The following is a 20,786-nucleotide window of genomic DNA, read 5'->3' as shown; positions in this document are numbered from 1 at the left end:
TATTGCATCGAAGAAATTCTACTTTAGCGTTTCTCTATTGATTAAAAATAAATGCGCCACCCAGGTTTCGAACCCAGACCATTCGGCTTGGCAGTCGAGCGCTCTACCACAGAACCACCGATAGCTCCTTAGATTCACTGAAATTAAGACAGGCATCGTAAGCATAATAGGTAATAAAGTCTTTTTTTTATTAATGAATTTATGAAGGCCTAATCTGGTATTTTTTAAAGGTTAAATCTTGTTTTAGCGCAGTCAGCCGAGATTAGAGGGTTAAAGGGTAGACCCTGTGGGTGGTCCACTTTTTTAACGACCTATATATAGTTCTGTTAATTCAAATGAGATAATTTAACGTTAATTGCTTTAAGAGCTGGCGGTTCGTCAAGTGGCTCTCTGTGCTTTGTTGATGGTAAGGTTTTTGCTTCTTGTAAATACATTTGGTGTGGATATTTGGATATCTACGATTTCTAACGCAGTCAATGATTTCTTGGGTGTGCGAGTCATTATATGATATTGGAAATTGGACGGCATTGGTCTTTTTCATGTGGTATGCGTCACAACGTCAACAGGAAGTGAACGAGTCGTCCACTACCAGATATCTACGGTATCTTCATCAAGGGCGAGTGTTGAAATGAAATGAGCGTTAAAGATGCGGCAAGTATTTCGTAAGCGAGTAATTCCAAAAAGCCTCTGTAGATATTTCATTAAAATTTGCTTCGTATTATATTTAACTGATAAACTTGTTCTGTAAAAGGGTTTAATTCAATTGTGCATTGTTATAGTACGTCTAACTTACTGTTGTAACTACTTAACTTATGATATTCTGAATAAATTAAAATTGGTCGTTTCGTCTCAATTATTTTAATTATAATTAAAATTTTATACCGGGCGGGATAGAAATGGGTTAATATTTTTAACAAATAACTCTAAATTGCGGAGATATATCTTTAAGGGTTATCTCGAGAAATTAATACCACTAGGGACAATTCTTCCGAGGAGAGGTATATTTTGGCTTGCCAACTTGTTCTTTTGGAAACTTAAAGAAATGCGCTGTTTTTCTTTACAAGAATTACAAAAAATCGCTGAACAATAGGTTCCAGGCATTTTAAAACTTTATTTCGAAAATAAAACGCGTTTACAATTTTTGCGTCTCTCGGCTTGAAACGGGCGCTTCCTTCCGGCCGAATGCCGGCGCTGATGCATTTTTTTGTCAGGTTTTCGGCGGAGTTTCGCATGCAGGATCTCTGACTTTACGGTCAATTTCAAATTTCGTGATTTTCATCGTCTTTTCGCGCCATCTAGGAACCAAAATTGGAATCTAGTTTTTAATTTCATGTTGTCATGAGTTTAATTACTGAATACAGCCAAATTATTTTGCTAAAGAAAGTTCGATAATGGAAGCTTCAAATATTTTAAATGGCCCAATAGATTACTATAAAAAGCACGATAAACAGAGGCGTATCTAGGGTATGGCAGCCATGGCGCGTGCCATTGGCGCAACTCGACGGGGGGCGGCAAATTATGTTTTAAATTTTTTTGGCGGTCTGCTTTGGTGTTGTGTTTTAGGTTTTTTTTATGTTTATATTTCCGTTATATATATTTCTAAGTTGAGATTAAATTCAGGTTACTTCCTGGAAAAATGTCTGGGACCAAGGAAGGTTTTGTGAACTTGCTTTGCTAAGTTATCGAGAGAGAACAAACGGAAAAAACAGACTTAAACGATATTATTGACAAATTTTCGTGAATCAAAGCAAGGAAGGTAAAACTATAAAGTTGGTTTCGAATTACACAATATTTCTTGTACAATAAAAGATTATAGTTATTAAAAAATAACTAAAGTGTCACCATAAGTGGATCATTCTCTCTAAGTAGACAAAACGCTATGCTACCTATGACTAGAGTCTTTGTCAGGGTCGGTCTGGCAGCCCTTTACAACCACCCTATGCTGTGTATCACCTCAACTACACTCTGAATTTATACTGCCGAATCTAACGTTTCATACATCTCTTATGGTACGTCTCACGTCTGAAACGTGCCTCGAGTGCCCGTGAGAGAGAAATTTCTCCCCCCAAAAAACCTGTACCATATTTGTTCAAGGTCAGTTTCAGATCCAAGTGTAGAGTTTTGTTCAATAAACGCCCCTTTAGTTGCCGTTTTGACCACTCGGTGGCGCCTCCGCCGAAATATTTTCAAAAAATTTATCTCTGGAGCACTTATATTCCTATAATTCTGACCACCTGGGAAGGGGCGCAATTTCTATTGTTTGCCATAGTTAAAATTTTCCTAGCTACGCCACTGACGATAAAGGTTTATTGTTAACAAGTAAAGATAAAAACATAATTTTAAACGTTTATAGCTCATTAAGACAACGTTAGCCCCAAGAAAGCGTGGTAACTATTGTACAGAAACTGCCAATTTAGCTGGTAAGGCGTAGAAATAAATTTACAAAATTAAATAATTATACATACTATTTTAAATTTAAGAATGATAGGAATGCCTTATCTTTTAAATATGCTCCTGACCACAATTATGAAATTTAAAAATAAAGATTCCAATTTTGGTTTCTAGGTGGCGCTAAAAGACGACGAAAAGAGCAAAATTTGATTTTGACAGTAAAATGGCCAAATTCAAATTTCGCGCGGTGGAATGACCGGAAACGATCTGAGGCATCCTTGCGCCGATTGTACTATATATTTTGTCTTTCTTAGACTGCAACTGACTATAGTATGGCCGTGGCGGCCGCCCTCGCCACGTGGAAGATTGTAAAGGTCGGGGGGGGGTATGCTCGTAAAAGAGTGTATAAGGACTCCGTGCCTCGCCTCGCAAAACGGCGGAAAGGCCGGGAGTGTCGAAAAGCTTGCCGCATTCCCCCTCCCATCTTTGACAATATTACCTACTGCTGCCCCGACTGAGTATAAAGACTCCGAGAGACCGAGCTAATAGGTTTTCTCGACCCCAGAATAGCGTGGAAAAAGAGGGGCCACTACCCATACGCGCAGACTTTACCACTCGGCCGGCTTAACAGGGTTTTCGATTACAGAGGCCAGAAAGACGAAGCTCGGACGACGACGACGACGAAGGGGTTTTTACACACAATCCTAAGGATTTGTGTGTATTAATCTCACGTACAGTGTCGCCGATGCCACCGTGTCACGCATATCTCTTCAACGGTTAGGGCTAGAAGAGTCAATGATATCTCGTTCGAATGTACATACATAACGCAATCACTTGAGTTATCAAAGCAAATGTCAAACCGGCTAGAAATTGCGTTTATAGACCTTAAAAAAGCGTATGATAGCGTAAATGTCTCTGAACAATCAAACCCCTCTTCTAAAGCCGTATACTCTTAACGGTAAAGAAATGGAAGCGGTGACGTACCTTGGAATCTCCATTAGTAGTGCTGATTATTATTTAAAGGATATGGAGATCAAGATAGCTGGAAAATGCAACAAAATGCGTTGGACAGTTCGCAATTTTGCGGAAAACTCCTACAATAAATACTCAGTTACACGAACCCTTTGGAAAAGTATGGCAGTTCCATTGCTAACTTAGGCAAATGAAGTTGTATGCTAGTTATTCTAAAGCTACCAGAGAAATGTTGGAACGATACCAAAGACTAGTTGGTAAAACGGCTTTGAATGCAGGCCCTTTTTCTGCTAATGCAGCGATCGATGGTGAAATGGGATGGAACTGCATGACTACTAGGGAGGCCCGAAGTAAAATTAAGTTCCTGGGTGCTTCAATCTTAGCTTAATTTGTATCATTCTTTCACTCAGTCTAATTAATTATTGTAACTTAACATGGTGTCAGAAGTGGGGTATATTTACTATTTTTAATGGTTTGCACCATTGTACTTTACCGCATCATATTTTGCGCCTCTTTTAACTAAATACCTCTAACGCTCCACGGGCCTTGGCTTCTCCACATTGTTCGAAACTTCCGCTATGGCCGCTACTACTAAGTTTCCCGCGCCTCCAAAACTGAGCCTTGGTGATGAGCCTGCAGATGCTTGGGACAATTGGTTGGAAGAATTCAATATTTTTGCACAAGCTACTAAATTAACGACGAAAGCTGAGAATATTCAGATAAATATGTTGTTACGTGTAATTGGCCAGGAGGGTAGAAATATCTATAAAATTTTGGATTTACCAGCTCTAGCACATGGGGCTGTTCGGACTTTCGCTCAAGTAACTGATGGCTTCACGGCTTATTTCGCACCGTACAAGAATGTCATAATGTCGAGATATTGTCTCTTTACAATGAAGCAGAAACAAAGTCAAACATTTGATGCGTTTGCAACTGAGTTGCGAAACCAAGCTGATCATTGTGATTTGGGTACTCTTAGAGATTCGTTAATCTGCAGTTTCTGCACCATGATACTTGTGGGGATTAGAAAGACTGACTTACGTAAAAAACTTTTCTCTAAACATAACCTCACTCTCACTCAAGCTATAGCAATTTGCAGAGCTGAGGAATCTTCTGACACTCATGCATCTGCATTATCAAGCAGTCCTGCTAGTGGACTATTTTCACCAGCTTCTCCGCTAACTCCAACTTCTATGGTGGTTGATGCCTTACGCTACGCACGCAGAGGTTATCCAAATCGTGGGTATTCATGGCCAGGTTGTCCACCTCTTCCTCCCAACCGTGGTAACCATGTGTCCCAAAATCGCCCAATGATGGCCCGTGGAAGATTTATGGCAGCGTCAACCCCAACTGCAGTATGTAACCGCTGTCTTGAGAATCATTCATTCCGTACCTCCCTGCCTACAACAAGGTAGGTGCCAAATGTGGTGGCCGCAACCATTTTGCTAAGGCATGTCGTTCTCTTCCGATTCACGAAACCCATCTCTCCTCAAATGACCAACATGGATACACACACTCTGATGCTTATCCGCTAGATGATCACGGCTACCATCAACTAACTCAAGATCACTACTCTTCACCTGACTTGTACTATCAAGACCATTCTTCGCAACACAATCAGGCTTCCAACGATTTCCATTAAGTCGATCAATTAACTGAAGACTTCAATGCCTTCACTCCTGGAACCTCTGATCCATATATTGATATGGACCCTTTTCATATCGCTTATCTGACGGTTAATGCTACTACTGCCACATCTCCCGGAGATTGGATTACTCCAATCCAAATACAAAACCTGACCATTTCCTTCAAAATCGACACTGGCTCTCAGGTTAATGTACTACCTGCCAGCTTTTTTCATGAGCTGCAAAACCCGCCAACGACGTCACCACCTGAAAATCGTGTCTTGGCATATAATGGCGAGCAAGTTCCTTCGCGGGGAATGGTCAACCTTTTGTGCCACTCACTCACATCTAAATGATGCTTTACTTCGTCCACACTACAAAATGCCTACTTCACAGTAAATATTCAGTGAATTAAGTGGTTGTACAGTATTTACAGTGTTGGACGTTGCAGCGGCGTTTTGGCAGATTCGCTTAACGGAAAAGAGCTCACTCCTATGTACTTTTGCCACCATCTATGGGCGTTTCCGTTTTCTCCGCCTTCCCTATGGGATTGCGAGCGCCTCGGAAATATTTCAGTGCCACATGCACGCTATATTTGAAGGCATACCTTTCTTGTTTATATCAACGGACGATCTGCTGATAGCTGCACATTCCTTGTCAGAGCACAATACTATCTTGCGTGCGGTATACTCCAAGGCACAAGTTTCTGGAATAAAATTCAGTCGTACCAAACTACAACTTGCAATTTCTGATGTAGTGTATCTTGGCCACATTCTGTCATCTAAAGGCATACAAGTACATGAGAGTAGAACCAATGCCATAAATGCAATTCCAGCACCGTCAACTAAAAAGGAGCTTCAAAGCTTTTTGGGAGTGATTAATTTCTTAAGCAAGTTCATACCGGATCATGCTGGGAAGACTGCTCCATTTAGAGCTTTACTGAAGGTGAATTCCGTATTCATATGGGACTCCAATGTGCAGAGACATTTTCAATTGCTCAAGGACTCTATCACATGTGCGCCTGTACTTTCTTTTTTCGATCCACACCAACGAAGCGTCATCTCCGCTGACTCTAGTCAGACTGGCATTGGCGCTATTTTGCTTCAAAATGACCACCCCGTCCACTACGTTTGTACTTCTTTGAATCCGACTCAACAGTGTTATGCTCAGATTGAGAAGGAGCTCTTGGCTATTGTCTACGCTCTTGAACATTTTCACTTCTACGGCAGTGGTGCCAATCCATTGGTGCACACTGATCATAAACCACTCCTTTCTATAGTGAAAAACCATTCCACGTATTGTCTCCCCGCTTACTGCGCCTCGTTCTACGTCTAACTCGATATAATCCACAGCTCATATTTGTTCCAGGATCACAGATGTATATTTCTGATGCCCTCTCCAGGGCTCCTGAACAAACCATGAATGCTGATACGTCATATATGGAAGGCGCCCATACCGCTCTTCAATCGCTGACCACGTTATCCGACAGTCGTGCGGCTGCAATGAAAGATGCTGTTGTCAAGGACCCTGAGATGAAACAACTCTTACAATACACACAACATGGTTGGCCACGCCACTTGTCTGCTCTCACACCAGCGATGAAACTATATTGACCTTTTCAAACAGAGATATCTCATCACGATGGATTACTGTACAGGGGTGACAGACTGATCATTCCTGCGTCTTTGCGGAATACTGTCTTACTTCAACTGCATGGTGCTCATCAGGGTATCAATTCTTGTCTTCGCAAGGCATGCATCCATGTCTACTGGCCAGGTTTAACCACGGACTTAACAGCCCTGATCCAAAGCTGTGACATATGTCGCTCGTTTGATAGGGCACAATCTCACGTGGTTCGATCGCCACACCCCGTTCCTCAGCGCCCTTGGGAAACCGTCAGCATGGACTTATTCCATCATAATCAGCGTAACCTTTTACTTTGTGTCGACTATTTTTCGAAATATTTTGAGATTGACGAGCTACGCTCTACAAATGTTGCCTCCGTCATTCACGTGGTAAAGCCTCATTTTGCACGTCATGGAGCACCGCAACGAATAATTACCAACAACGGTCCTCCTTTCAACTCCAGGGAATTTGCAGACTTTCTCGAACAATGGGGTGTCGACCACACCACCTCTAGTCCCCACTTTCCCCAGTCAAATGGAATGTCTGAACGCCACATTCAAACAATAAAAAATCTCCTTGCTAAAGCCAAGGCAGCGGGCACTGACCAACACTACATACTTCTAGAATATCGAACCACTACGCAGTTTCACCTCCCAGAACCCTCTCAGATGTTAATGGGCCGGTTGTTGCGCACCCCTACCACGACCAACACCACCTCTTTACTACCCGTCTTTCCAACACAAGCTATTCACGACGCTTTGACGGCACGCCGTGCTCATATGATAAAAACCCCATCTTACGAGACTCCTGTTTACGTTGTGGGATCCAGGGTTCGCTATCAGGTGTCTCATCGACATTGGAGTACAGCCACTGTTGTTGCAAGGACTAATGCACCTGATTCCTACATAATTGAAACGGATGATGGTGCCCGCTATCGACGCACTGGTTTACATCTAAAACCATATATGGAGGCTACCACGGTTACTCCCCTTTCTGGGTCTTCTCCCTTCACTGATTCATCTCTGCTGTCAAACGCTCCTCACACGTTGGTTACTAAACCCTATTCAACAATGATAATTTCTCATGTCTGCAGTGGCGGCGCTAGGGGGTAGGCCAGGTAGGCCACTGCCTACCTTAAAATTTTGAGGGGCCCAAAAATCACCTCACTCGGCTATTTAGTATCGTGACGATGATGCTAGTGATAATGATGACTTCCAAGATGTCTCAAATATCTTTCCGAATGCTGATACTGATTCCCTGCCCCTGTAGCATTAGGGTGTCGGTAAAGAGTCGGGTGTGGGTCTAAAAGTCGTTTTCAGGTCGACGACCGTATGCCGACTCAAATTGTTCAATTTTTTTAAACCCCAAAAATTACAAATTTCCATTTTGAGACTTTATAAAGTCGTAAGTCGACTTTAATGTACAGTCGATATGCCGACTTGATAAGGACCACACATGCATTTTTTCATATTTTTAAAATAATTGTATTTTATTGTATAATTATACTTGAAGTTAATTTTTACTAATTATGATTAATTAATTTTTAGAAATTAATTTGCATAAGAAATTACTTCCCCTGTAGTAAATTAGAGTCGGGCCGACTTCGGCAAAAGGTACTAAACACTAAAGTCGGCCGACCTTTGGATTGAGGGTCGAAATGCCGTAGGGGTAAAATGGTCGGCCGACTACAAAACGTCGACTCTTTACGGCCAATTAATAGACCTAAGAACCGACTCCGAAAGTACGTCGGGCTGACTTTATATTAATGCTTATTTCCGACCCAAAACTGATCTCATTATTAGATTTTCGAATACAAATAAGTTTGAAGAAAAAATAAAAGTGAATAAAAAATTCATCATCATCAAATAGTCAGAAAATAATTAGAATATCCCCTTTTCCTAAATAAATATGGTCGGTTTCATAAAGTTAATGTCGAATCCAATAATTAAATGTAAGGTCTATTTTAATTTGGATAATGGTCGGCATACCGACCATAAATAGTCCCAAAAAAGGATTTACGGTTTTAGTGTCGAAAAACGTTTAGGTCGGCATTTGGGAATAATACTGCTAGAATTAAAATTACCATTCCAGTTGCCATGGTTACGCGGGACCTATTCTGATAAGACTGTACGAAATTCATCTTTATAATTAGGCGGTAGCGCCATCTATATTTTGTAAAGTTATATGGCTAAAAATAAATAATTATTAGCTAACTCACCGTAACTTGAGTTAAAAAGAATCGTGTTGACAGAATAAAATTTTTTTTAAACAACTTCAAAGGTTTGTTTGTTACGAGAAATCATAGATTTCAATTTCGCATCAGATTCGCGAAAAAATTCAATTGCAATAGTTGCCACCAATAGAGACAGATGCCCCCACGGTAGAACGATAAAGTTGATAAAGTCTCCTTATGGAAAGAAATTGGTCCCGCGCCAGCCAGATTTAGTTGTACCTCTATTTATTCCCAACTCAATGCTATAAACCGACTTTTCGACCGTACCCCGACTCTAAACCAAAGACTATATATAAATAGATTGGCGTGTTCAATGGCTCAACCATAGATATAGGACACATATATAAAGGTCTAGATAAAATATTTCAAAGGGAGTGAATACGGAGGTGACAGCTAGCAGAAACGCGTAATTTCTGCAGGCTATCCTTATAAGGCGCTATCTATCGGTAAGAAAGCTCGTGCTATCGTCGCGAGAGCCATTGTCTCCTGCTTAAAAATTATACTAAAAGTCACCAACAGATGATGTCTAAAGACTACGGCCTGCGGAAAGGTCAAGCAGTGACAAGCACTTAGTACTAAAATGCTAAGAGAGCTCGCGCTCTTGGTCACGTGCCTTCCTCGGTGTCTGCTAGGTGTCAATTCCGTATTTTATGTTAGGCTTAGACGCCCCGAAATTTATCTAGACCTTTATATACATTTCTTATATCTATGGGCTCAACTTGCATACGATAGCAGACGCTGGTCAAAATTTTCCCCGCGCTTCAGAGTGCTACTAGTGGCGCCTCTAACGGCTGGTCAAAGGCTTCTCCCGGGTTTCGAAAGTGTTAACAGGTTTTTTGTATGGAGACGCCTGTCTAGTAAGCGAAGCGTATATAGTCTTTGATCTAAACCGACTTCATGTGTTACAGGGGTTTGCGACCAGTATTTTTTAAAGCGCAAGTAGAATACAAAGCAGACATAAATAGTCATTTTTGTTTTTGTTTTTTTTTTTGTTAAAAACACAGAAGAGAAAACAGTAGAAAGGACTGCCAACTTTTATCTTTCTGTATATATATTTTTTCTTTTTCTTTTGTTTTTGAGTATTTGTATCAGGGTGTGTATGGTACGAAGGCCTAGTTGTCATGTGCACCAAAATAAAGTTTATTATTTATGAAAAAAAAAGGTTTATTGGCGAACAGGGCTGCCAGTTGGGCGGTTTTCCAGCCCAATTGGGCTACTTTCGACAGTCATTCACGAGAGATTTATCGTTGGGCTGTTGGGCGATTTTTTGGGCTAGTTGATAGACTCCTCACTTTGACCTTCGGGATAGAATTTATTTTTAGCAATTGATGGAACTTATTCTTCTTTTTTATTTATTTCTGAAAAGCTATCGTCTAGAATTATGTTTTTACACCTGTTAGCTAGACGGCTCTTCATGGGGTCTATACATATAATACATTTTTTAGAGTGGAATTTTTCTGTGCAGGTGCATGGTTAGTTTTCCCCTTAACTGCCTTCCTTATTGCTTATTTCTACGTACAAATACCCTAATATAGTAATATAGCCCTCGGTCGGAGGTCGGGGGTAAATAGGCGAGGGGGTAAAGAAAGACTCGAATACGTTTTTAGGTCATTTTGATATTTGCGATTGGAACAGTACTTAAGAGTCATCATCTCTATGGCCTCTTATTGGCTGAAGGTTCAAGGCGAACTGGCGTCAAGCTCGGCCGTAGGCGGCAGCATTCTAGTTACCTATGAGATTTCTATGGGTTTTAAGCCCGTTTTTAAATTCCCTGACTTTTCTCTGATTGCTCTAACGTGTGGCAAACCTGAATAAACAAAAACTCCCTTAAAATAGTTACTTCGTAATTGAGCGAAGCTCTCAATGTGGAAACTTGCCAGGAAAGTTGGCTGTCCTTCGCGCATTGGGGGAAAGGAAGAGGTGAGTTTCGGAAAGCGACTCTAGAGAAAAGATTGTTGTCCGTAGGAAGCCAAAGGAGTGGAGGGAAAAGGGGAGTTTTAGAAAGCGACTCTAGAGAAAAGATTGCTGTCCGTCGGAACCTAAACGAGTTGGGGGAAAGGGTAGCTTGTAGGGGTGTGCGAATACTCGATCATCATCGAGTACCCGACGTTTTTTGAGGTCGAGTACTCGAAACTCGAACTCGAATAAGAAAATTTAAATACTCGTCGATTATCGAGTAGTAAAAATTTGCCTTATTCGAGTACTCGACTACTCGAATAAGCCGCTTGCTAAACTCGTCGAGTTATTTCCCCGTCGATAATATTCAGCCCGTCGTGTAATCGTCTAAAAAACGCCACACTCCCCCTCTAAAAGAGTCTCTTTCTCTTCGTCTAGCCCTTTTCTCCACCGATGAAGCGTTTTATTTTACCTTCAACGCGCGGCTGCGCAGAACACAGCTATGATATAAATAAATGCCAACGTTACCTGGTACTCTTAGGCATACGGTAAGACGGCTAGCTTTGAATTGGTAGTAGTAACAAGTAAGGTGGACTTCCTGTACTTCTAGAACTTTCTCTAAAGTTTCGGTTTCGAATCGAGCTTCACTTAGGCGGTTTTTCACGACTCTGACGGCGGCGTTTTTCGGGTGTTAGGCTTAAAGATTCTTTTAACAATTAAAAACCGTACGGAACTATGTTAAAGCTAAGTAGAAGAATAATATAATTAAGTTAATTTAGATTTTAAAGTTATTAAAATTAATTAAAATTTTTAATTAGCTACTGGTTTTTCTTTAATCGACAACCCCGGGCGATTTTTCAAACTACTCGAGTACCCGAACGATTTTTCTTAAATACTCGATACTCGAATAAGGAAAAATTTTAGCTTAATCGAGTACTCGAGTACCCGACTCGACCAAAATATTACCCGACTCGACTACTCGACGAAAGCTTGTCGAGTACTCGATACCCGACTCGATCACCAAAAACCACTACTCGCACATCCCTAGTAGCTTGCCCTTGGAATGACGTATGTTGCCGTATCGCGAGTTAAATCATTGGATGGTATAATATTTGACCCGGGTTTAAATATGGCGCGCCTTTTAAAAAACAATAATAAGAGTGGATTATCTACTAAAAAACAGAACTTGAAAGGCTTAAGATCCTTTACGGTATTACCACATAGGCCAAGTTTCAAATAAGATAAGCATTAGCTGTGTATTTTATCTTTACCAAATAAACAGTAATCTTTGGTAAACCAAATTATTTCTCTCGCTTTTCTTTCTCTACTTGGGTATCCACTGGATTTGCAGCTCGCTCCGGCCAAGCATTTGTTGAAAATGCCGTTTTCGGTTTTTGCGATGACCTAGTTTTTTTATGTTACTCAATGAATGTTTTATAATATTTTCTATTAAACCTAAATATTCCTTAAATTTTAAACGAAAATTTAAAACTTTTGGCTTTTTCTTACAAATATTTACGTTTTTGGGCGGTAAATTGGGCTACTTTCCAAAATTATTTGGGCTGAATTTTGGGCTAGTTTGAAACTTGTGTTATATAGTTGGGCTAGAAATTGGGCGAGTTTTTTAACAATTTGGGCGTCATAACAATAATATTTTCTGGCAGCCCTGCTCATTAGTTATTTAATTTTCGCGCTGATCAGTGATCACTGGGATGGGTATTGAGAATTTATGGGCTTGGTCGTAGACTCGTAGTACGTTTCATTTAAAAAATGTGATTTTTGGTGAGTGTCTAAAATTAATGTACAATAATCTATATTTTAGTGTTAGTTTTTCGAACACTAGTTCAAATTTTATGTTAGAGAACATATTTTCGGTAGGCCTTGGCAAAACACTTCCCCTTCCCTTCTTACGGTTCTTACCTACGCTTCCTTTGGTCTTGGCCTTTTTGAGTCCCAAGCTGTTCAATATTCATTAGCAAATTTCCATTTTCTAGATAAGACACTTTTATGATTTTCGTAGTTTAGTATTTCCTTTTTAATTTTCAAGGTCAAGTTTTACAGTCCTTATGGGTAGACAATATTTTTTAAGAGCTTGCATCAGTTGCTATTAGTATCATTTCTATTCAATTTAATTTTTTATTTGGAGTTTGAAACTTGACATGCTTAATGCTTGTTATTTAAAGCCAAAGTCTGATGAAACATCAAGTGTAATAAAATAATACAGCTTTTACACATAAACTAACTAAATCAACTGCCATACTCAATGATGATTAATTTAGGTCAATCTGTCCATTTGTGTTTCAATTGAGATAAAGGTTGTTTTATTTCACTTGTTCTTTAAACTTCTACAATCTAGCTCCCCAACTATAATGAAGAGATAATGTTTGTTCAAATTGATTAGACCCTATGTACAAAAGTCTATACACATAAACTTTGTACTTTGATAAGTCCACTTTTGATTTTAGGTATTGAAATGGAAACACGTTTTAGAGTTTGTTAAATCTGCATTTATTACTGAGCTTAACTTGAATCAAAATGTCAGACTTCACTGAAGAAGCTGTTATCACAACTGAATCTGTGGGAGAGTTAAATGATGTAAAACCTGTTAAAAATCATCCTTTGGAACCATCTCCTGTAACAACGCCATCAGAAACAAAATCATGGGTTAAATTTGAAAATGAAACTATAAACAGTACAGTAGCCACGTTGGAACCATCTCAGTCAATTCACTTAGACAAAACGCCACTTAAGGAGGCCCATTCTCACAGGGGAAGGCCATTACCAAATGAAAATACCATCGCAGATCCAAAGCATATGAGTGTGTCCTTTGAAAAGCATCAAACACCACCTGGAGAGTCATCGCCACCTCTACCACAAGTTTTACCACCTCCAAAGGCTCCTCCGCGTAAACAGATTGAAGCTAACTTGTCGGAGGTAGTGAATGGGCATCCATTGGCCACGGAACAAAGAACAAGATCCACTCCCTTGCAGAGTGTTAATTTAAATGAAGCCTCTTTAAATAACGGAGCCTCAAATAGAAGAAACAGAACACCGCCTCAAGGATTCAGTGAGCATTGTTTTTACTTTTTCTTAATGTTAGGAAAGATTTGTTTTAATAAAATATTTTCAAAGGCAATGGAGACGTTATTGTCACATTATTACCTGTAAATGACCGCTGTGCTTGGGTCAGCAAAGCTGAATTTAGGCCTGAACTAGTACCTGAGGAATTAATGGCTGAGGGATTAACAGTATGTTGCTAAAACAATCAAATTGTGCATATTTAGATATTTTAATGACATTTTCTCTATTTAGCTCACTGTTGAAGATTACGTCTCTACTTTAGCACTTTTAGTAAACGATGTTCGTTTCAACATTTACATTGTTTGCTACAAACGAATGCTTTTGTTGTGGATCATGTTAGGCTTTTTAGTTTTGTTGACATTGTTATTCTCCGGAGTTAGAGGCTTAGCTCTCTTTGGTGGCGGAATAGTCTGGCTTGTTATTAATGCCATTGGCATTTTCGTCTGTATGTATCTTAAAACCAAGGTTTGTATCTTATAATGTTTAAAATAATCCTTGTTGATGTTGTAATTCAATCTTTTTGTTTTTGAACTCTGTAGTTAAATAGGATGCTCGAAAGATGTTTGGGTGATATTAATTCTCAACTTTTAAGACATCGTATCTTACTTGGAATGGATGATCGAGGAAAAATATCCTGTCAGAAAGTGAATGTAAGAAATGACCTATTAATTCTATTTACCAATGTTTACTAATTTTTCACAATTTTATAGCTCATATTTTTGTTTTTTGATACAAATTATTGCTTGGTAAGTTGAAATTTACGTATTATTTAAAAATAAATAACCTAGTTACAGCTATGTGGTATTTTTTTATCGTAGAAGTACTTGAAAGATCTGCTCGCTAATGAAGATAGATTGAAAAGTCTCCCAGCCAATGCAACTGAGGTGATAATTGTTATTCCAAAATAAACTAGTTTTCCATTGAATTGAAAATATATTTTAAATTTTGTGCATATTTAAGACTCCTGCGAGAAACCAACCACCAAGAATTAATCCATCAAGGATGGATATTGACAATACTGATATCATAATAACAGGAAGGGAGCAACGTATATCACAGAAAGATGTAAATTGTTTGTTATATTAAGTTAGAAATTTTTAAATAACAAAGTTAATTAATTTTCATTTGCAGAAAACTGCCCAGAAATTGTTATTGCGCTATAGTCAACGCTGGATTAAGGAATACGTGCGGAAGAGATTAGATTTAAATATCCCATTGCATTCGGATGGATTGGAAGAGAGTGGACGCCAAGCTCCCTTGCCTCCTCGTCATTGCGCCAGAGCGCGATGCTTGTGCCAGTACATAGAAGAACATCTCCGATACAAACCAAGCTCCAAGTGTAACATTCGAGAATTCTTTCGTTAAGTTGTTGTGGGTCTTTTTAATCTCATTAGAGAGTTAGGTCAAGTGATTTATTTTTATATAGTCAAATTTTAGATTTCCCAAAAATGGTATTAAGTTACAGGGGCTCCATTTTTTTACACATTTTGATATGACTTTATTAGTTAAACTTAGTACTTTTCACAATGGTAGACATTTTTCTAACTGTAGCGTGTTTTATTATGAGACCTTTAGGGTTTGTAGCATTTTAATCGAAACAAATCTCTATTAGACAATCATTTTAAATCAAATCCAGCTTTAGCCTTAATGAATTAGTTTTAGTGTAAATTGACGCTCAATGATTTAGATTCATTGTAAAATTTAGTTTTAAAATTGAGCTTTTTTAAATATATATATACATTTTAAAATCAGTGCCTTAACTTAGCGGATCTTTATCAGGAATGTCTTAAATTTGACAAAATTTTCCCCCACTATACTCTTATAATTTTCAAGAAAATGAGAACCACCGTTGGTCTAAAGATAACATTGAACATGGGCGAAGATGTAAAAAAGACCAACAACGTTTGGGGAAACTAAAATATATTTATTTATTAAATTAAACCGATAAGACTAAATTGTAACTTCACCTTGAAGGCCTATTGACCGAAGTACCTCGTATCGGTTTAATTTAATAAATAAATATATTTTCATTTCCCCAAACGTTGTTGATCTATTTAACCTATTCGACTGTGTTCAATGTTATAATTTTCAAACTTTCTCTATGAAGGATCAAACTGAAAAATATCATAACTTATACTCTTTTTAAAAGTGTATATAACCTAGATGTGTTCAATGTTATAATTTTCAAACTTTCTCTATGAAGGATCAAACTGAAAAAATATCATAACTTATACTCTTTTTAAAAGTGTATATAACCTAGATGTGGAGGTTTTTTGGGATTACTTAAATATATTTATAATTTTTAAGAACAATGTACATTAAGCTAAAAACTTAAAAAGGTTTTGATTATATATTTTATCTTAAGGTGAATGGGTTTATTTTTATCTTCATCAGAATCTCTTATTTTATTTATTGCAATGTTAAGAGACAATGTTCTTTTTTGGGTATTTTTGAGTCTATGGCAAGAGTTGTGCTTTTTTATAGTATTATATATTTTAATCCGTCCTTTTTTTTCACTTTAAAAAGCTGTGCATTCCATGAAAAATATTCTTTATTTTCAGTAATCTCACGCAGTATTTTTTAGCAATATGTGAATTTTGTATAGTGCTTTGGGCTCAGGTCAAATGTATAATAAAATGTTAAATTATCTTAAATACAAAGCTCTTAAAGTTTTAAAGTGCCTTAGTGTAATGCCAAGAAATGCTAATTTGTCAGCTTTCTATAGTTGGTCTATATTATATTCACATCTGTGAATATTTAGTTGAAAAGGTCACGCAATCTCATAAAATTTAGTAATATACTAATATTTTATCTTGAATATATTTGAGTGTGTTGCAAAATATTTGTAATCAACTAATTTTTTGTCAGCTTTGCGTTGGTTTTTGTAAAATAAAGTGGGCTACATTTGTCCCTGCCACTTCAGTACTAGAAACTGAAAGTATATTATCTTAATAATGGCGAATAATATTATTTTACGGGTTACAATATAATTTCTAATCCAGATCTAGTTCTTTGTGATAATAACAGTTGGTATTCGAAATAATTATTCAGAGTTTTTGTCATTTTATTGAGAAAAATTATATTTTTCCAAAATTTATTTTGTTGAAACCTATTTTAAAGAAATATGTTTGTATGGGATCTTTTTTTGTATATAAACCACGGACCGTAAATTTCTACTATCCGTGTATAAACTAACGGTGAAAGAATAAAATTGAAAACCTTTTAAATATACCGCAAATTCCTCTCGATTTTAGACCCTCTGGCGTGTATTTCTGAAGCTCTTAGCTCCTCCCTGCAATGACAGCATTCACAGTTTGAAAATATTTTGACGCAAGTAGTCGCTTTTTTTCGGAATTTGGATAGCTACTTTTTGATGATTTTATTATTTTGAATGAATGAGAAGTTAAAAGTGTTAAGTATTTTCATTTTCTTCTCTTAATTTATATTCAAGTTATGATACTGCTTATGAGTGGCGTTTAATCGTTCGTTAAGTACGATTTCTACGATTTGGTGTTTGACATTTTGCGTAAAGTCGTAGTTGTATAAAAAAAAGTCTTGTAACAAATTTTCAAACCTAAATAACCTACTAATTTATTATTCCAGAAAATGTTAACTTACGGGAAAGACATTGCAGTTTTGCATGGGACTTTTCTATCCATTGAGAAAGAACAGTTGTCAATTGCGGATGCAGTCGACTGCATTGAGAAGTGTATAAATCTATATTGTAACAGTCAAAAAAGCAATGCAGAAAACGCAATTAGACGTATGCACGCGGCTTTATTTGTGTCTTTGATTAGGTAAAATAATCTTAACTATATAATAATAATTATAGGCTTTGCCTCTGTGGTCACCTGCTTGTCGAAATAAATATTATTAATATTAAATTTTAAACATGCACGGTTTACGGGTATTTTCAGAGTTCCATCTGAAGATAGTGAAGCTTTTGAGTCCGTAAATGATTTGTTTGTTAGTTTGAATTGGGAACTTTACTTTCACATATTGTACAAACTAGATTGGAGGATTTATTTCTTAGAAGTATGTAATATTATACGATAGAATGATTTGGTTTTGTAGTTATCCTCATAGATCAATTTTCTATTAGTGTATGTCACAAATTGAAGACCCAGTGTTCCAAAGTGTCTTACAACAAGCTCTAAATCATGCGTCTAAAAGTGAAGATCCTTGCAGTGCCTATGTTAATTTCTGTATAATACAAGCTAAACTCAATGGAATAAGGGTGGGCAGCAATATTCCTTCTATATACAAGCATTCGATCAACAATGTTACTAACAAATATCAGCGCGTTGAGAATGTCTATTACCATTGGATACTGCAAACATTAAGCTGCCTAACTGAAAATATTCTTACTAATATTGCTCATTCCAATGTCCAAAAAGACCATCTCTGCCTACCAACTGAGAATGATACTGAAAGTATAACCCAAGGAAGTGCCATTTTAGTAGATATATTTACCCAACACCAAGATATTATTTATGCTCTGTGTGATGCGTTTGAAGATTGTCCATCGACGCTTGAAGGGCAAATTGTTAGCGAATGTTTGGGCAAACTTGACAACTTGACCAGATGCATTAGGCTGCTTAAAGACAAAACATTTTTCTCTGATGAATTTGATCAAATTCAAATTATCAAGTATAAATTGGAACAAATGGTGCCAAAACAAGACTACCAGAACCATTTAGATTTTTTCCATCTCATTAAAAATGATATTCAAAAAGTGAGGGACATTTGTTCCAATTTGAAAGAAAAACGAAATTCTGAAAGAGATGATTTGGAATACCATTTGGCCAGTATTACAATCTGCAAAACTCTTAAAACTTTACTTATTGCACTTAAGAAAAGAACCTTAACCGTGATAGAGTATGAAGACTTTTATCATGTAAGATTATCTTTATTAATTGAAAAAGAAAAACATGATTATGGCAAATTCTTTTGTTTTAGATTTTTCTCAGCCTTTGTTGTGAGGATTTGCCTGCTTTGACATCCCGTGATAAAATGAATCTTGTCTGCAGAACTGTTGGAATAGAAGGCAAAGTCCTCAAGTTGAGAACGTACAAAAAACTGCTGACCACCTTTTTAAATCAGACAGTGGAGGAAGGGAATTTTGAAGCCAAACTTTTGTATATTTGTTTACAATCTCCGGCAGAAACGGTCTACAAAGTTATTGATCATATCATTTATGTTGGTGGACAAATGTCAGTTTATGTTAAGGTAAATATATTTACGATGCCACTGAATTTCTACTTTTTAATACAATTTTATAAAAGATGCTGGCTTTCATGGAACCAATTTGCAAATGGTCTGAAAATGATGGCTGTAAAACAATCACCGAAATTTTGCATCATTATTTAAAGTTATCTACCAATTTTCAGTCAAAGGAAAGGCAGAATTTCATAAATTTACTTAAAGAAATTTTTCAGTTTGACAGTGTAAGATTTAATAACTATTTTTTACTATTAAGTAAATTAATTCCTGTTGAATTAATGCAGGAACTGAGTATAATTGATCAGACTGAAGTTCTGGAATTACTACTGATCAACTTGCAACCGAAGCATAGTTTGGAACTTTTGCAACTGAATTTAGAAATTCTAAATGAGGTTAGTTTTAAGTTAAAATGTGTTACCAATTTCTGAATTATCTAATATTTTTCGATAACTTTACAGTTGTTTATATCGATGAAGATAAAGGAACAGCTTATTCGAAACGTGTCAAAATACCCGCTTGTGGTTTTAGTCATTTTGTTTTGTAAATTAATGTTTATCGCTATACAGAAACACCTTTTATATGACAGAGAAAAGTTAGTGGCTTGTTTGGAGAGCTTACGTGCTTTGTGTACAAAGGAAGATTTGACACTTAGTAGTAAGTAAATATTTATCTTAAATAATGGATTTGACTGTACATTTAAAATTCATTCCAGAATCGCAGAATATTTTCTTGAAGGAAAGCTTACACAACTGTCCAGATATTACCAAAATAATAGTTGCAGACTTTTTCAGTTATTCAATTAATCTATTTAAAGAAAGTGAGTTTTTAAATCAATCAAATTAATTTCAATATATTTTCATTTTGTTTTTGCAGGGTCTATCAGGGGGTTCATTCTTTGCGCTTGTGTCAAAGTGGAGTTTAAAATTCCTCCTAAATTCAGGGGCTTGAATGAACTTGTACCCGATTTAAGCAAAGTATTCTTTATCACTTTATTTGGTTGATTTCGTACATTACCAAAAATTTGCCATCTGGTTTAGATTCTAGTGTACATTACCAAACAAGAGTGGATTTGGGCTTTTAAAGGTTTAATTGAGGCATCGGACCAATTAACACAATTTTTTCCCTATGGAAGAGAAATGCAATCCTTGACCAAAGATATCAAACCAACAAGTAAGCGATATTTTACAACTGGAAAATGGTATGATTTGATAGGTTTTCCAGTGAAAAGCATTTCTCTTTGCAGCCAAAAATCAAATTCTTTCAATATTTGTGGAGGCTATGATTTTGTTGGTAAAAGCCAATAAGAATTGTCACTGGAGTTACATGATGAGCTCGTTTGTTGCCTTGATACAAGTACATCTTTTATATTTATACAATACCCATTTTATGTATCATGGTTTTACAGCTTTGAAATGTTTGTAGGAATGTTTCTTGGGCCCTGATAAGAGTACGAATGAAATAGCTTTCGCTGCTGCATCGATTGTGCAAATGGCCAATGAAGTTTGCACCATTAGCAAATACTCTGGCAATGTTAGCGATTTGATGTCTACATTGTTTCTGCATTTGGTTGAACAATTCAAAAGTCTTCCCAGTGATGACAACTCGCACAAGTTGTTGGAAATAACCATCAATATGTTAAAAGATGATCTTATTAAGCGTACAGTTGTACCCAATTTACCTACCCCAACTTTCATTGATTAATTAGAAATACAAGTGGCATTACCCAAAAATAACCACTA

General features: G+C 37.1%; 2 protein-coding genes across 7 annotated transcripts; both read left to right on the top strand.

The window, feature by feature from the left end:
* Positions 1-12,459: 12,459 nt before the first annotated feature.
* Positions 12,460-16,975, top strand: LOC149943898 (uncharacterized). Of its 4 annotated transcripts, none has more exons than XM_090175343.1 (9): positions 12,460-12,525; positions 13,209-13,810; positions 13,876-13,991; positions 14,056-14,289; positions 14,364-14,474; positions 14,535-14,570; positions 14,643-14,708; positions 14,785-14,889; positions 14,956-16,975. In XM_090175343.1, exons 2-9 carry the CDS (start codon positions 13,279-13,281, stop codon positions 15,187-15,189), a joined length of 1,434 nt encoding a protein of 477 aa, XP_090031469.1. In that variant the 5' UTR covers positions 12,460-12,525; positions 13,209-13,278; the 3' UTR covers positions 15,190-16,975. The 4 variants fall into 4 exon arrangements, with proteins under 4 accessions (XP_090031469.1, XP_090031467.1, XP_090031468.1 ...); XM_090175341.1 differs by lacking the exon at positions 12,460-12,525 and adding an exon at positions 12,938-13,058; XM_090175342.1 differs by lacking the exon at positions 12,460-12,525 and adding an exon at positions 13,062-13,151.
* A 105-nt stretch (positions 16,976-17,080) lies between these two features.
* LOC149943897 (uncharacterized) lies at positions 17,081-20,759 on the top strand. Of its 3 annotated transcripts, none has more exons than XM_090174696.1 (13): positions 17,081-17,235; positions 17,428-17,621; positions 17,742-17,859; positions 17,927-18,721; positions 18,784-19,053; positions 19,110-19,271; positions 19,332-19,439; positions 19,506-19,701; positions 19,760-19,864; positions 19,921-20,021; positions 20,085-20,217; positions 20,291-20,400; positions 20,470-20,759. In XM_090174696.1, the coding sequence occupies exons 2-13, from the start codon at positions 17,431-17,433 to the stop codon at positions 20,746-20,748; spliced, it is 2,568 nt and encodes an 855-aa protein (XP_090030822.1). In that variant the 5' UTR covers positions 17,081-17,235; positions 17,428-17,430; the 3' UTR covers positions 20,749-20,759. The 3 variants fall into 3 exon arrangements, with proteins under 3 accessions (XP_090030822.1, XP_090030824.1, XP_090030823.1); XM_090174698.1 differs by having other exon boundaries at positions 17,081-17,240; XM_090174697.1 differs by having other exon boundaries at positions 17,081-17,315.
* The last annotated feature ends 27 nt before the right edge of the window (positions 20,760-20,786 follow it).

Source organism: Leiobunum rupestre, chromosome 5 (genome assembly GCF_980474605.1).
Source record: "Leiobunum rupestre chromosome 5, qqLeiRupe1.1.hap1, whole genome shotgun sequence".
NCBI classification, from domain to species: Eukaryota; Metazoa; Arthropoda; class Arachnida; order Opiliones; family Sclerosomatidae; genus Leiobunum; species Leiobunum rupestre.
This window is presented reverse-complemented; position numbering and strand designations above follow the sequence as displayed.